Below are 17,500 nucleotides of genomic sequence, written 5' to 3'. Positions count from 1 at the left end.
TTGTGCAACCAATTAAGCCTGTACGCTCACGTTTTGGATTCATTGAGCGCAGCTCAGTAACTTATTCCGGATGTCTTAATTCTGCTTTTGTGCAACGGACCCCTGGTACACACACATACACATACACACCAGCACCGACTCACCGGAGGCGATACACACACACACAGTGGCTATCATCGTCAAAATAGGATTAATTAATCAATCAATCTGTCACACTCTCATTGTGCACCGGAATAGATCACAAACATGTCATTCACATTCGACTGTTCACTGTGTTTCTCCAGAGCAGTCTCTCTTACACATAAACTAGGACTAACAGACTGACCCGGCCCTGCACTTGTGCAGTAGACACACACACACACACACACACACACACACACACACACACATTGTATTTCACTCACAGTGGCTGGCTTTGTGGTTGGAACCTGATCATAGTTATCGCCATGGACACCATTCATAGTGAATGAATACAGTCAAGGTCTGTGAATTATTGAAGAGTCACGGAGCGAGCACGCATATGGATCAGCACGACCCATACAGATGCTCACACACACACACACACACACACACACACGCACACACACGCATATGGATCAGCACGACCCATACAGATGCTCACACACACACACACACACACACACACACACACACACACACACACACGCATATGGATCAGCACGACCCATACAGATGCTCACACGCACACACACACACACGCATATGGATCAGCACGACCCATACAGATGCTCACACACACACACACACACACACACACACACACACACACACACACACACACACACACACACACACCATGGCTCCATCGCCTCCCTGTATGTTGTAACGTAACATCATGCAGATGAACATCACGTACAAGAGTCAACCATTTTTGTGAAAGTATGGATTATAGTGATGATATTTTAAATAAGGTTCAGTAAATGAAGTTGATGTTGTATCCCATAGACCCGAACGCTAGACCAACATGGTTTTAGATTCAACTTTATTTTAGATTCAACTTTACGATGAGATTCAACTTTATTGTCATTGTGCAGAGTACAAGTACAAAGACAACGAAATGCAGTTTGCATCCAACCAGAAGTGCAAAAAAAGCAGAAAAGTGCAATGTGATATACAAAGTATAGGCAGGTGGTGCATAGACAGGGCAATAAATATAGTGCAGTGTAGACAGTAGTATACAGTTGGTTTACAGAAGGTGGTTTAGAGTAATCTAAATTAGATATAAATATGTGCAGTGTGTTAGCAGTTACCATATAAGAGCAGAATACATATGGCTATGTGATATGAACAATGTATGAAAAACATGTAGATATATGTAGTAGCAGTAACATTATAATAGTAGTAAGAATAATATAGATATGTGCAGTGTATTAACAGAATATAAAATAATGGTGTGTATGACCGTAGCCAAACGCAAGACCAACATGCTGTGTGTGTGTGTGTGTGTTTGAATGTCTCCACAGGAGTGTTCATGGGTCTGGGACTGAGTGGCATTGTTCCCACAATGCATTTCACCATCGAGGAGGGCTTTGTGAAGGCGACGACGGTGGGCCAGATGGGCTGGTTCTACCTGATGGGGGCCATGTACATCACCGGGGCCGGCCTGTACGCTGCCCGCATCCCCGAGCGCTACTTCCCTGGGAAGTGTGACATCCTGGTAAGATCCCCTCACCTCCTCCTTTTATTATTAATAGTATTATTATGTCATTTTATTTCCTGTTTTTATTATTAATAGTATTATTATGTTATTTTATTGCCTGTTTTTTTCTGATTGCTTGTTTGATGATTGAGTGTTTTACTTTTGATTTTGTAAGGTGACCTTGAGTATTGAGAACACACACACACACACACACACACACACACCACCGACCCACCAGAGCAGGTACACACACACACACACACACACACACACACACACACACATAGAGGAGAGGCTGGTGGAGGTGTGAGAGCATCGCCAGATCTCCTGCTGAATATCTGTGATGGTGAGCTGTAATGTGATGTGTTGGGATGTTTCACTTGTCTAATTCTCTTCTCTTCTATTCTCTACTCCACTCTTTCCACTCTTCCTCTTTATCTTTCTCCACCACTCCACTCCTCTTTCTCCTCCACTCCACTCCTCTTTCTCCTCCACTCCTGTACTCCTCCTCTCTTCTCTTCTCCACTCCTCTTTCTCCTCCTCTCCTGTACTCCTCCTCTCTTCTCTTCTCCTCTTTCTCCTCCACTCCACTCCTCTTTCTCCTCCTCTCCTCTCCTCTCCTCTCTTCTCCACTCCTCCTCTCTCTCCTCTCTGTAGTTCCACTCTCATCAGATCTTCCACGTGCTGGTGGTGGCAGCTGCCTTCATCCACTTCTACGGCGTGTCCAACTTGCAGGAGTTCCGCTACGGCCTGGAGGGTGGCTGCACTGACGACACTCTCCTCTGAAACACAACCACCCCACACACTCACAAGCACACACAAACACACACACACACACACACACACACCCCTCTTCTCAGACCCCCCTCCTCTCCCTCGTCCTCAGAAATGTGCTGCTGGATAAATGAATAGGTCATGACCTCTCCTCTCCCTCTCTCTCCTCCCTCTCTCCTCTCCCTTTCTCCCTCTCTATTTCTACCTCTCCCTCTCTCCTCTCTGCTCTCCATTCTCCCGGTCTCTTGGCTCTGTGGGGTTCCTACTGAGTGTTTTAGTCTGGAGCTGCTGGGGCCTCCAGGTGGAGTTATTATCTCCCCTGGGGGCCGTTGGTGCAGCAGCATCTCTCTGGTAAGCCCAGTTGAAAGGGGTTAGCAAGTTGGGTTAACGTCTGGTGCATCTCTCTCGGGTAAGTTGGTTTAAGGGGTTAGCAATGAGAGATAGCATCTGATGCTGAGGAGTTGGCATTTGACACATCTCTTTATTATAAGCTGGATTGAGGGGGTTAGCTGTAGTGGGTTGGGTTGGGTTAGCATCTGACTCTAAGAGGTTAGCTGTAGTAGGTTGGGTAGGGTTAGCATCTGACTCTAAGAGGTTAGCGGCTGGTTGGGTTAGCATCTGACTAAGAGGTTAGCGGCTGATTGGGTTAGCATCTGACTCTGAGGTTAGCGGCTGATTAGTCTCTGTGGTCAGTTGGGTGGATGGGTTCTCTCAGTGACGTTAGCACCGACTCTTAATACACATACTCCTCACTCATAACCGAGTGTTGACTATTTCAAATACTTGTTCTCCAGTCCGGCGTGAGAGGGTTTCCCTCAGAGACAGCAGAGGATGCTGGGACACATCCGGCTCTGATCTGGCTTGGACCTGGCTCTAGTGTGGGCCAGACCAGCGGCAGAACCGGCCTCTGTCTGGGCTGGGGAGGAAGTTAGGGCATTGCCTCAGCCATCAGGCCCACCACATGATTGGCTAATACTCAGCTAATACTCATACTCAGATGTATTGTTTTTCTAAGCAGGCTGGGAACGCACAAAGGGTGAGATGGTGGGTAGAATAACTAGGTCAAACCCACTCTTGAGGTTCCGCTGGCATCTCGAGCCTTATACGTAAGGATGAACTCAGAACTCAGTAGGTCAAGCTGTTGCACCTTACAATTGCATTATTACAGACGTGAGCATAAAGTGCTGCATTAGGTCCGCCCTGCAGTATGGATGTGTACAATAATCCTTTAGTATTCCTGTGCCTTAGGCCACTGGAAATAGTTTTAAATAGTTTTGGGCCAACACTGCAGTCTAGTGAACTTAGGGTCTTGCATATAAATATTCTTTTTTCTTACTTCAATCCAGTCACTAGTGAATGAATGTTGACCTCCATCAATGCATTTTTCTCAAACTGCTGTATATGAGCACCTAGTGTTAGCTCTCTTTTAAATAAGCTTACTTTATGTGGCGTTATTTCAAAAGACTAAAACAATCTGTGTATTCATTTCTTGTTATGTGTAGACAAGTGGTAAATCAAACATTTCACTGAAATTGTGAAGATTATAATAAATATTTATGAATGATAAATTGGAGTTGTGTCATTTTATATATTTCTTTGTTTTATTTAAATGCACTTTTTAACACACTACATCTACAATAGCCTAGTAATTTCACAATGCAGAACTTCTTCTAGGAAGAAACTATCATTACATTCACCATACTGAGCAAAACTGCACATGGTGTGAGTGCCGTGTTCCATAGTCAGTTTTACGGCCAGCTCTCCCTCTTGGGCCGTTGGCGGATAGCTCAATATGGATTTCTCTGCGCTGGCCATAATGGTCAACCCGCGGCTCTTTCCAGTATCGACCCACATAAGGGCTCTGGAGCAGACCAGGGTTTCGGCTACCTGAGGATGATGCTGTGCGACTGAGGAATGGTGCAGTCAGTAAAATAAGTTAATATGTCAATCATGCTCACTTACATCCCCTCCCTGACAGACTGAATACATTTTCATACTCCGATGCAAAAGGGGTGGGGGGGGTTCTGGATGGCATTGTTGTAAATATAAATTTTCATAAATTTTCCTACCTTTTTTCAATATGAAATTGGATTTTCAAACGCTGTCCTAGTCATTAGAACACAAAAGTCCAGCTATGTATCGAAATCATTTTTTCCCCGTGATGGAGGCCGGAACGTTATATTGCTGCTTTGTTTCCAGACGGTTCTTCAGCCTTGTTGCAAAATTGACCAAAGCGCCTTCCGCCGCCTGGACTTCTGCACGCGGACTTCCTCCTGATGGTCTAGGGCGCTCCGGTATATTTTGGCAGCATTCCATAGTTGCAAGCCTTTTACAATCTTCTCTACTTTACCATTCAAAGAAATGCGATTGTAGTTGCCAACGTCGGCATAGACAACGTGGAGGTGTGTTCGTTGACTGGTTTCAGTGCATTCGCACTAGCATGTCGTTAGCTATGCTACACGAGTAGCGTTTGCTTATTTTTCGTCTGGAGTGTTTGACAGCACTAATGCAAGAAAACTTTTCTTGCAGACAAGCCCAATTCCAAATTGATTTTGAACTGAAACTCACGAAAGTAATTTGACAGCGGATGAATAGATAACCGCGCGTATAACTAGCCACCTAGCGTAGATCATTTAGAAGTTAGCTAGCGAGAACTGTGGTCTTGTATGTATAAATCACATCTGCTGTCTAACGGTTAGAACAACAAAAGCTCACAGTATGGATCAAGAGGGTCAGAAATCTCCGTCGGGGCCATGCGTGGACCGCTCAACACTAGTATCTGAGGACGGGAAGAACGTCAAATCGGTATTGTGCCAACGATGCGGTTCCAAGGTGCTGTGCCCAGGGTCCGCGCAGTTCGCAGAGAGGGAGGTAAACAGAACAATTAACTCACACTAATAGGCCTAATGGATTTGGTTTCTATCTCTTGTGTACTCTTTAACAGCTCTGACATGACATGTCATGTTGGCATTCTCAAATGTCGGTCTCAATTGTCTTTCTAACCTTCGATATTTTCTCTGTCCTCCTGCAGCTGTTTCTCCCGTCCATGCGGAAAAAGACCAATATTACCCAGTCAGAAGGCTCAGTGGACGGGGACACTCTGACAGACCATTGGGTGGTCGATGACATGTACACCTTCGAGAACGTAGGCTTCACCAAGGACGTGGGGAGAATAAAGTACCTCATTTGTGCAGACTGTGAAATCGGACCCATCGGCTGGCACTGTTTAGATGACAAGAAGAGCTTCTACGTGGCCCTGGAGAGGGTTAACCATGCCTAAGGTGGGGGTTTGACCCCCCAGACCCCACCCGACCCCCAGACTCGCGGGGTGACCCCATCTGTCTGGTCCTAGTGATCGTCCTGAGAGCAGTCCTGCTCTGGAGGGCTTCTAGCCTTTGACCAGTCAGCAGCCCAGCTCAGGATGTATGTTTCTGCCTTGGCTGTATCCATACGGCGCCTGGTCCCTCCATGAGCAGCTGGCTGGCTTTGTAATACTGTAATGTTGTCATACTGATAGATTATTTATCTGCATTCCCAACTAGCCGTGTGCAAATGCTGATGTGTTTCTTCTGTCTTTTTCTCAATTTTAATCTTTAAGGACGTTTCCATGGTCCTGTTTTGGTTATGTAGTAACATTTGTATCAGCTGTTGAGTCATAAGATGAATATGTGATGCCATTGGATTGAGGTTTAATGACCCTGTGATCTCACCTGGAGATACATGTCAACATAATATATAACCCTGTCACCTATCCAGTCAGTTATTAACCTAGACACTCTATGGCAGTTACAGTGGGGGAAGGATCTCATTTTGTCAGTTATTGGCTGCCAGTCTTCCTTTAAGTCAGCCTCACTTAACAGAAATCTAAAATACACTTTACATTACTTTTAACTCATTGAAATAAAATATGTGCTTAAAATGCGTAGTAGTCCCTGGGTAAAGTGGAATTCTACATGCATGTGTAACTAACTACAAGTTGGTAAAGGAGTGCGTCAAGTGAGTTATTTGAACCTGCCAACCTCTACACAAACCACAGGTGTTGGGTTATTTATTGCTCTTGATTGACGGACACGTCGCTCGCCTCTGGAATACTGAACGGATCTTTAGTCTGTGCTGGACACGGCTGGAGGGCAAGCTACAGCAGAACAGTTGAACAACAAATGCAAGTCATATATGAGAGACATTTCTATTTCCAACTACACCAACTACATTGAGAGAGCTAGCTAGATAGATAGGTACTTTATTGACCCCAAGAGGAAATTCAAGGAACTAGAGGTCATAGTTGTTTTGAGAATGCAATGTTCCTCCCAATTTTGCCCACTGATTTAATGTCATCCAGCTTGATTCTTTAACTTAAAGAGTATCTACTCTTGGTCCTGTTTGCCTCTGTGAATCAAGCTCTCATATTTTCTAATTTGCCCAGACCTATTTTATACAGTCTATAGCCCAGACCTAAACCCATTAGATCCACTGCAATGGACACCACTGAAACGAGCATAGTTAAACATTACCATCAAATACTAGACTGTAAGCATAGTCTGTGGAATAATCTTTGAGGGGTATAAGGTACTTGTTAAAAGCTTTTCCGTAATTGAGAACATGGTGAATTTTACCAGAGGGATGACTAAATTTCAAGAGTATATATACTTATACTTAAATGTATCTAGGAAGCATAAGAGACAGCAGATAAAAAATGAGGAAATTAGTTTGACATTTACCTGACAACATGTTTAAGCCATCTGCATAACATCACAACTGTGAACAATAGCTTAATTAATTTGTATCCAATTCGACATATCCTCATCAGTAGTTTGATTAAGATTTTCAATTAAATGTGTTTCGTTCATTTTGTCATTGAGTTTTGAGTTGGTCATGATTTTTTGACTATATGGATAAATATTGACTGCAGAGTTCGTCTTCTTCCACTCGCCGCAGCATTTTGATGTTTTGAGAGCACCTGCGTTCAGGTTGGATGGCCTGGTTTGCATGCTGACGTGTGGTACGTGCTGACAAGCTGGGCGTGAATGGAATGATGCGGTAGCAGGCTAAGCTGACACAGACCCAACATCGCCACCGAGAGCTGAAACATGAGAAATGCAAAATACCACGGCGACCATCTGTGCCCCCGGAAAACGTTAGACTAACACTCCCAAAGCGGATTCGTTTGGTTATTTTTTGTGTTAATAAGTGTATTATTATTTTTGAAGTTTATGTTTGTTTCAAATTTCATCGTTGATATCTTAGACTTTCGTTTGGCACGGTAACGTTAGCCATGTTTTGCCTTCAATGCTTTTCAGTTGTAGGCACTCTTGCATATCCCTTTTGCAACAAATATCCATTGTTGCCAAATGTTGCAAATATCCAGTGAACGCTACTAGTTCCTTCTTTGTAGCCTACCTCTGACGTGTCGGGAGCTGTGTATTTGTTGCCCAACTGAGCTTGCATAGCCTAGCCCACGTAGCCTAACCAAAGCTACCATATTCGTACGATTTTTGAAAAGAAGAAACATTTTAGTTTGATTATTTGTGTTCATGTATTCTGACGTGTGGTTTAATAAATGGACACTTGACCATTAGTATTGTCCATGATCACCCTATGGGCCAATCCTCGAGATATTTCGTCAACTAAAGGACTATGGTCAAGCGTCTATTTAAAAAAGTAGTTCCGGTCGTGATGAAGCTATCAGCTGTACTTTATTAATGCGCATGAGTAAATCACCATGGACCATCTTCAGTGAGAAATAAATAAATAATTCAGGAAAAAAAGGTAATTGCTAGGACCTAATGAAATTACATATCAGGCCATTCGACTGTGAAGCTATAAATATTTTTAAACGGATCAAACTATTGCCAGGGAAATTTGTCGAATTATTTCAATATTTCAGAATCATGTCACCAGTTGCATTTGAGTGTGTTTTACCAGGTTTTGAAGTACTTCCAAGTAATGGAACTGAAACTACTATAGAATAATCTGATTTAAAATACATTTCATCAATTGTTTCTGTCAACTTTCTAAGGTAGGCTTGTCTATAACGATCATTCAATCTGTCTGTATGGTTGGACTTCAATGAAATTATGATGTTATCATTTTTACATCGAGAAATGATAAGAACTTTTAAATGTCATATGCATTATGTGGAGAAACAGTGAGCAATAAAAGCATTTCACGAACCTTCAATGGTCTCTATATTCTCTGGCGGAAGATACCCTACTCACATCGACAATCCTGTTGTGCGTGTCCGTTGCCAAAGTGAATGAGGATGTTGGCTAGCTAATTGCAGGAGTTCAGGTGAAAGGAGTTTGTGTTGAGCGATTGACACAAAACTAAAGAACCGACACATTAACTTGATAACTTATTAAAGCAAGTACATGTCACTATTCGGAAAAACATAACGACGATGACCCAACCTCGGCCAAACGAGTTCATTCCTCCACCGGAGTGTCCTGTCTTTGAGCCCAGTTGGGAGGAATTTGCCGACCCATTTGCGTTTATCAACAAAATACGACCAATAGCTGAAAAAACTGGTATCTGCAAAGTCCGACCGCCACAGGTATGTATAACGCTTATTTGTACCAATGTTACAACATTCACGTCAATTTAATGCATATTTCTCAGTGATATGCTGATAAGAGTTGGGTTAAAACACTTCTGTTAAAAGACAGGTTTTTCAACATGGCGGATTGCGGCTCGAGTGGCCGAAGCTAGCTAGTCAAGTAACGGCGTGTGCGCGTGTGTTTGTGTGTGTACGCTGAACGTAAAATGCTTACAGTAACGTTATTCTCCTGTACTCAGGTGGCTGAGTTAGCCTCGGCTTTTAAATGTATTTTACATGAAGTTGTTCAAAATCCACATTTCTTATTGTAAGTTCTAATCAGATCGAATTGGGAAATTCGAATGATTTATTTTTGAATATTAAGTAGTGGATATTAAAAAACGAAATATAGCTGAGGATGTGGAATAAAGCATCGTCCTCTTTTGTATTCTGTTTGATCTGCACTGATGTCAAAGCCAGCATTATGTTGTTAGCTTCCAGTTTTTTTTTTCTAGTTTGTTTCTCTGCTCCTTCAGTGGTGTTCTAACGTTAACTGCAAGTTAGCTAGTTTAACGTTATCGATAAGTGACGTTAGGCCACTGCTTGATGACTTGCAATCTCCCCTTTTATGTATTTGTGAAATCAAAGTAAGTAATTACAAGGCCAAAACAAAAAGAAACGACCCCCAAAAATGGATACATTGGCGGATGGCACACTATTATGTAAGTGTGTGTGTGTACGTTTTGTGTGTATCTCTGTGTGTAGAACTAGTCAGTTGATGGAGGGTGACGCGCCCATCTCCACCATGAATATGGTGTCAGTTAACAATACTCTTTTAGTCATTTGGTCCTAGGCCTGCTTGCATTCTCAGCGAGATTTCCACGAGCTGTACTTCGACGAAAGTAAATAAAGTCACGGAAACACTCGTGTGGTGCCCGAAAAGGTTGTTGAGGTTGATAGCGCTCGGGCGCTTCCTGAAAGCCTCCTTGTTCACTGTGCGGCCATTACTGTTGTATAGTTAGACGGCCACGAAGAGAAAACAAACTTATCACTTCCAACCCAGTGAACCTCATTAGTATTGAGAAAATTAATGAAGAGTAACGTCTGTTCCTCAGTGAAAATGCCCAGCAATTCTCTCCACGATGCACTGTTTACACATGCAGAGTTACATTGTCACATTACTACGCCGATACTACACAAGTATTACCAACACATCGTCGACATTTCGGGAATGGTGTACGCCAAAGTGACAAGACTGCCCCATTCGATTATATAATCAGGTGTTTTTCCTTCTGAATACAGGAAATATAGTGCTTTCGGTGCAGAGATGGGTACCCTGTTCGATCAGTGTCTTTCTTGTTTATTTTGAAAGACAAAGAGGATGTTAACGGTTCTTCTCAGTCAAACATCAAGTGGAATTTGGTCAGGCTTTGGTAAAAAAAATGTCCTTGCAATAGAGAGTAGGAGGCTGAATCAAAGTCTGGTGGCTGTTAATCTGAGACAAGCCCAAACATCGCTATGATTTAGTGGAGTAAGGACGCCCATATGCTTTTGTGTTGTAAACATTGTTATGTGGTTAGCAGTGATAAAACCGCTGCCTCTTGTTATGTGCGCGACGTGGGAAAGCACTTTTGCAGAAACGGATAGACTGCACGCCCAAATGCTTGCATTGTAGGCATATGCGTGGTTGTAGAATAACATCTTGGTGGAATAAAGCAAGTTTCTCTTGGGCTTTGGGGTAGTTCAGTGATCTCTCACTAAGAAGATTCTGTTTAGCTCACCATTACCCTGAATCTTATACAATATCCATCACACCAGAGGGGTGTGTGTTCTGTGTTTTGTTGTTCTGGTGTGTTGTGTTGTGTTTATGAAGGATGGTGTGTGGGCTCCGGTCATCTTGGGGCTGTACTAACCTGGTAACTGACTAACCGCTGAACACTGCACTGGGCAGCTATTGTTTGTAAAGAGTCATGTTTGGAGATCAGCGGACTCCTGAAGTTATCTGGATGAGCCAGTAAGTTAGCCTTGCTCTGTAGTACACCCCTCTATAGTTGCCTGGCTGAGCCAGTAAGTTAGCCTTGCTCTGTAGTACACCCCTCTATAGTTATCTGGGTGAGCCAGTAAGTTAGCCTTGCTCTGTAGTACACCCCTCTGAAGTTGCCTGGGTGAGCCAGGCTGGGTCGTCCTGTGCTGTGCTGTGCTGTGGGGGAACCGAGTGAGCTGGGTCAGCCTGTGCTGTGCTGTGCTGTAGAGAAACCGAGTGGGCTGGGTCAGCCTGTACTGTGCTGTAGAGGAACCGAGTGAGCTGGGTCGTCCTGTGCTGTATTGTCCTGTGCTGTCCTGTGCTGTGCTGTGCTGTAAAGGAATCAAGCGGATGGGTCTACCTGTGGCCTGTTAGATATTTACGTTACATTTATTGATTTAGCAGATGCTTTTATTCAAAGTGACTTACAAAATAAGGAATAACATTCAAGCAACAATGCTTAGGAGACCTTAGGTGGCAATGCATATTACAATAATACTACTACCAGAAGATGTGCATGCAGAAGTTTTAGGCCTAAGTACTAGTCAAGGTGTAGTTAAAGGAGAAAGTGGTAGAAGGAGGTAGAGTAGGGAAGAGGGGGAAGTGCATGTTAGAGAAGCAAGGCCACAGACAGCGGGCATATCGGAGGAGTTCAGAAGACTGTCACAAAATGTCTTCTCATTTCCTGAGGAGTTAATGGGTTTAGTCGTGACGTAGAGTACAGGTTGATTAGATGAAGTAAGATGTTTTTTTAGTCACAGTGTTCAGAGTCCAGATACACTGATGCAAAAGTGAAAGTATTCTCAAATATTTAGACCTATTTACAGAAGGCTACAGAGGGAGGGGTGCCACTATTTACCAACTGTGCTGATGTGTATTATTGAGGTCAAGTGTGTTTTTGTCATTAGTGTGTGTGTGTGCAAACAGTTTGGGCTGTGTGCGTGGGTGTTTAAGTGATAATGCTGTAGTCTATGGGCTAGGAGGGGTCCACATGCACCCCCTCACCCCCCCCCCCCCCACACACAAACACACTACTAGACGTAAATTGTATTTTCTTGTACTATATAAACCATATATATATACAAACCATATATAAACTTTACTTTGGGAGGGTGAGAATGTTAGATCTAGGGGGGGGGGTTGAGCGATATCATTGTGTGTGTGTAACCTGTTGGTGTTTGACCTCCTGCAGGGCTGGCAGCCTCCATTTGCCTGTGATGTCGACCGTCTGCATTTCACTCCACGAATCCAGAGGCTCAACGAGCTGGAGGTACACACACACAGCCACACATGCAAACACACACACACACACACACACACATACAGCCACACATGCAAACATCTGTATACACACACACACACACAGCCACACACACACAGCCACACACACACAAGCCACACATGCAAACATCCATACTCATATCTACACACACACACACACAGCCACACATGCAAACATCCATACTCATATCCACACACACACACACACACACACACACACACACACACAGAGACATGTGGGCAGAATGTGTGAGCCTTGACTGGTGATTAAGAGAGGCTCTGAGAGGGCAGCCGTGCTCTTTGTGTGAGGCAGTAGGGGGCCGCCATGGAGCCTGGCCATTTGTCCTGGAGCATGCTGTCTGCAGAGAGGGGTCACGACCCCTGAGGTTCAGAGAGCAGCGCCGCACAACCACTCTGCTATCACTAACATCAACACAAATCTGCTCTGTGTGTGTGTGTGTGTGTGTGTGTGTTTGTGCACACAGTCACTTTAATTCCTGTTCTTGATTGAAAGCTCAGTGGGATCATGAATATACAAAGTATTTAGATTCTGCTATGGTTTTGGATTACCATTCATTTCTTTTTGAAAGAAGTCGGAAGTTTTTTTTGTTGTTTTTTTTACTCATTTTATTGCCAAAAACATCGAATAACATGTTAAAAGAAGTCAAAAGTTGCAGTGAAGTGTTTGACCGTGTGGTCCCTCGTGTTGGATGCGTGAAGTGAGTGTTTGACCATGTGGTCCCTCGTGTTGGATGCGTGAAGTGAGTGTTTGACCATGTGGTCCCTGCGTGAAGTGAGCTGCTCTTCTATTGCCCTTTAACAGGCTCAGACCAGGGTGAAGCTCAACTTCCTGGATCAGATCGCCAAGTTTTGGGAGCTGCAGGGATGTACGCTGAAAATCCCACACGTGGAACGCAAGATCCTCGACCTCTACCTGCTCCACAAGGTACGCCCATGCCCCACCTCAGTCCACCTCTCACCATATTGCGCCTGAACGATCCTTGTGACGTCAGCCCTGCGAATAAACATTGGTCACATTGCAATTCCCTCTCTGGTATATTAGTGTGTGTGCATGTGTACGCGCGTTTGTGTGTGTGTGTCTGTATGTTTATGAAAGTTTGGATGCACGAGTGTTTGTGTGGGTGAATGTTTTTGCATATGTGTAGTGTACACACTAGTGAACGTGTGTGTACTGATATGAGTGTTTGTGTGGGTGAATGTTTTTGCATATGTGTAGTGTACACACTAGTGAACGTGTGTGTACTGATATGAGTGTTTGTGTGTGTGCTTGTGTCTCCCTCCTCAGCTGGTGAAAGATGAAGGCGGTTTCGAAGTGGTGTGCCGTGAGAGGAGGTGGACGAAGATCTCTCTGAAGATGGGCTTTGCTCCGGGCAAGGCTGTCGGCTCTCACCTGCGAGCTCATTACGAGAGGATCCTCTACCCCTACCACCTGTTCCAGACTGGCGCCAACCGCCCCGTGAGTATCCACCCCCCACCCCAGACATCACCCCTCACCACCTCCGCTGCCAGGTGGCACAACCTGGCCCTGCCCCCAGACATCACCCCTCACACACACACACACACACACACACACACACCTCCTGGCCCTGCCCCCGGGTGCCTGCTCTACATGCCGACTCCTGAAAGCACTTTGGTGCAACAGATTTCAAGCCACAGAGAGACTAGGGTTTTGTTTTGTTTTTTCTTTTTCTTTTCTTTTGAGAGACTAGGGTTTTAAATACACCCTGTTTTACCGTGGGTCGTTACATAAGAACGCTGTTGAAATGCAGCCCAGATTTGGAGAACTGGAAGATGTGAAAACCGTCCTACTCCCGCCTGGAGGAGTGGGGCTCAGCAGCTCAGGGTGAGGTGAAGACATGCAGCATAATCACCTCAAAACAAATACGAAGCACACCGGGCGTTTAGAGACATTCAGATAGTGTTAACAGCACTGCCATCATTTAGCCTAACCATGTGCAGGCCAGCCTCGGATCACTCTCGTTACCAGTGAAGCCCAGCACGTCCTCACAGTGCAGGTGGGCAGGTAATGGCCGTTCAGTATGGCCAGGTGGGCAGGTAATGGCCGTTCAGTATGGCCAGGTGGGCAGGTAATGGCCGTTCAGTATGGCCAGGTGTTTATGGGGAGGGAGGATGGGGGGGGTGACTAGGCCTGACCTCAACACTCGCCTCCTCCTAACACACACAAACACCCTGGGGGTGTTCCAAGTGCGTCGTTTGGTGCCAAACCTGATTCAGTGTGTGATAAACCTCCTACTAGAAGAGCACCAGGGCCTCATGTTCCCAGCAAAACATGGACACAGAGTTCTTCTTTTAGAAGAGTTACCACCCTTTGTCTAAATTACTGATGCTTGTCAGTCGTCTGTCTCTGCATTAACATTAGAATCAGCATTGGGGAAAACCTGTAAGACCTGTAGGATCTAGAAAGGCAAGGTGTGTGTGTGTGTGTGTGTGTGTGTGTGTAGGTCCTTGCACCGAGTATGCACTGTGATGATCACATGATCAGCTGGCAGTTTGGCTCGCAGTGTGGGCGGGATTCAGTTGTGAACGTGTTTGGGGTGCGGTGTCTGGGATGCGGCGTCCACACAGTTGTGAACGTGTTTGGGGTGCGGTGTCTGGGATGCGGCGTCCACACAGTTGTGAACGTGTTTGGGGTGCGGTGTCTGGGATGCGGTGTCCACACAGTTGTGAACGTGTTTGGGGTGCGGTGTCTGGGATGCGGTGTCCACACAGTTGTGAACATGTTTGGGGTGCGGTGTCTGGGATGCGGTGTCCACACAGTTGTGAACGTGTTTGGGGTGCGGCGTTCACACGATACTAGAAAGGTATCACAATGCCCTCACACAAAAAACAAAACAATCTGATGTTTTTTGAATCGATTCTTTATTAAAATAATAGCGTTCTGTGTGTGTGTAGACTGCTCCCACTCTCCATGCTCCTTGCACGCATCTATGCAAGTGGGCATGTCAAGCAGGCAGCTCTGGGTGAGTGACTGCGCAGCCAGTGTCAACACAAGTTCTTTGCCAACAGTCGTCGGCTTGTGGATAAAACAAAAGGTCGAAGTGAAATCTGGAACTATTTCGGATACATCACGGATAGTGAAGGCAAACCAACAGGCACACAGAGGCCCCTCTAAAATACGTTAACGTAACTTGCAAACAACCTGTTTAATATTCGGGCAGTACTTCGGAAGTTCAATAATTATTTCTTAGACGTAGGATAGGCTACCCGAAATGTACTCATTAAAGCTCACAGCCTACCACCGAAGTATTCAGTCTAATAATAATAATAGCAGCTTAGGATATATGTGTTAGCAAAAAATTTTAACTACCAAAGAAATAGACGTAATGTAGGAATGCACACACAGATACTGCATATTGCAACAGGTAATGGTGTATGGATCTGATGAAGACCTGAGTGGTTGGAACGTTGTATTTATTAACTATCAAAGAAATCCCATAAACACAGGAAGGCCTAGGGTAGCCTACATCAGATGGCCTAAAGATGCCGTTCTGCATAGTATTCAGTGACTGACTGTGTGAGGTGGAGTTGCTGAGGGACTCCGTGTGTGTGTGTGTGTGTGTGTGTGTGAGGGCCTGTGGCTCTGGGTTAATGCAGCTCTGCGTGCATGCATATGAAAGGCTGTTTGTGATGCATGTGCCGCGTATCTCCGCTCCTCTTTGTCTGTAGTGCCAGCCTGTAGGGTCCCTGTGGGGTTTACTGGTTAACAGTTTGTTCTCAGCAGAATCCATTTGGCAGCAAACCCCCCCCCACACACACACACACACACACACACACACACACACACACGGCCCAACGGCATCCCTGGGAGGTCATGTGACCACAGAGGGGGAAGTGGCGGATAGCACTTGGGAGGTGGAGTAGCCTCAATGGGGACAGGTGTGTGTGTGTGTGTGTGTGTGTGTGTGTGTGTGTGTGTGTGGCAGCAGCTTATTAACGTGTGTGTGGAGGGGGCAGCAGCTTATTAACATAGGGTCTGTGTGTGTGTGGAGGGGACAGCACCATATTAACATAGGGGGTGTGTGTGTGTGTTGGCAGACGGCTGGCAGCTGGACCCAAATGGGCTCATTAATGTAGGGCTCATTTGTTGACGTGTTCTCAGGAAGGATGTTAAAATCTGCACACAGCCCCACTGTTTTAACAATCACGTCACAAGTGAAATAGCAGGGCAGCTGGATAAACTAAACTAGAAAAGCCTAAATACTTAGAATTACCGGTAGTTTGAATGTCTGATCATATAATCATGACCATTTAAATTATTTAACTGGAACGACATTAAATTGCATCCAGTTATAGTTTAAACAATATTTTATTTTTAAAGGTTTTTAGGCTTTTAAAGGTTAGAAATGATCAAGTTTCCCCATTTTAAATAAGTAGCCAAATATAATTACATGCACGTTGGGAATGATTTTGGTTATTGGCTTGGGAGTTACCTACACACTCAACTTTATTTAATAAATCAACACTGTTCTATAATAATACAGTATGCAATGTGCCTGATGAGAATGATCGGTAGTGCTCATCCAAAGTGTACTAGCCCCCATTAAAGGAACACCCCATTAATACCCCTCTGTAGCTAACTAGCCCATGCACCCCATTAATACCCCTCTGTAGCTAACTAGCCCATGCACCACATTAATACCCCTCTGCACCCCCATTAATACCCCTCTGTAGCTAACTAGCCCATGCACCCCATTAATACCCCTCTGTAGCTAGCTAACCCATGCACCCCATTAATACCCCTCTGTAGCTAGCTAGCCCATGCACCCCATTAATACCCCTCTGCACTCCCATTAATACCCCTCTGTAGCTAGCTAGCCCATGCACCCCCATTAATACCCCTATGCACTTCCATTAATACCGCTCTGTAGCTAACTAGCCCATGCACCCCATTAATACTCCTCTGTAGCTAGCTAGCCCATGCACCCCATTAATACCCCTCTGTAGCTAACTAGCCCATGCACCCCATTAATACCCCTCTGTAGCTAGCTAGCCCATGCACTCCCATTAATACCCCTATGTAATTAGCTAGTCCATGCACCCCATTAATACCCCTCTGTAGCTAGCTAGCCCATGCACTCCCATTAATACCCTTGGCCTACTCCCCTGCACCCCTGGCCTACTCCCCTGGGGTTTGCATGTCCTTCTAATGTCCTTCCCCTCGTCCCTGATCACTGAAGTAGTCCACCGG

At 44.9% G+C, this 17,500-nt stretch overlaps 3 protein-coding genes across 3 annotated transcripts in view; all 3 read left to right on the top strand.

Moving 5' to 3' along the window:
* adipor1a (adiponectin receptor 1a) overlaps positions 1 to 4,002 on the top strand; it is an 8,936-nt gene extending 4,934 nt beyond the window's left edge. The window contains exons 8-9 of the mRNA XM_076267906.1: positions 1,485 to 1,678; positions 2,318 to 4,002. Of these exons, the coding sequence (XP_076124021.1) occupies positions 1,485 to 1,678; positions 2,318 to 2,446 (323 nt within the window). The 3' untranslated portion in view covers positions 2,447 to 4,002. The remainder of the gene's footprint in view (positions 1 to 1,484; positions 1,679 to 2,317) is intronic.
* A 699-nt stretch (positions 4,003 to 4,701) lies between these two features.
* rabif (RAB interacting factor) lies at positions 4,702 to 6,355 on the top strand. Its single transcript, XM_076267904.1, has 2 exons — positions 4,702 to 5,305; positions 5,466 to 6,355. The coding sequence occupies exons 1-2, from the start codon at positions 5,153 to 5,155 to the stop codon at positions 5,712 to 5,714; spliced, it is 402 nt and encodes a 133-aa protein (XP_076124019.1). The 5' UTR covers positions 4,702 to 5,152; the 3' UTR covers positions 5,715 to 6,355.
* A 2,332-nt stretch (positions 6,356 to 8,687) lies between these two features.
* The window catches only part of kdm5ba (lysine demethylase 5Ba), a 43,094-nt gene continuing 34,281 nt past the window's right edge, over positions 8,688 to 17,500 (top strand). Inside the window, exons 1-4 of the mRNA XM_076267900.1 lie at positions 8,688 to 8,984; positions 12,182 to 12,259; positions 13,094 to 13,216; positions 13,577 to 13,747. Coding sequence (XP_076124015.1) covers positions 8,832 to 8,984; positions 12,182 to 12,259; positions 13,094 to 13,216; positions 13,577 to 13,747 — 525 coding nt within the window. The 5' untranslated portion in view covers positions 8,688 to 8,831. The remainder of the gene's footprint in view (positions 8,985 to 12,181; positions 12,260 to 13,093; positions 13,217 to 13,576; positions 13,748 to 17,500) is intronic.

Source organism: Alosa pseudoharengus, unplaced genomic scaffold (genome assembly GCF_046254945.1).
Source record: "Alosa pseudoharengus isolate Yale_2024_CS ecotype anadromous, Long Island Sound unplaced genomic scaffold, YU_APseudo_1.1 YU_APseudo_1.1_scf_5, whole genome shotgun sequence".
In the NCBI taxonomy this organism is placed as follows: Eukaryota; Metazoa; Chordata; class Actinopteri; order Clupeiformes; family Clupeidae; genus Alosa; species Alosa pseudoharengus.
Note: the sequence above shows the minus strand (reverse complement) of the source record. Positions and strands in the feature narration are given on the sequence as shown.

Coding starts and splice junctions, on each gene's coding strand:
- rabif (XM_076267904.1), top strand. CDS start 5,153: ATGGATCAAGAGGGTCAGAAATCTCCGTCGGGGCCATGCGTGGACCGC. Junction 5,306..5,465: donor CGCAGTTCGCAGAGAGGGAG/GTAAACAGAACA, acceptor GTCCTCCTGCAG/CTGTTTCTCCCGTCCATGCG.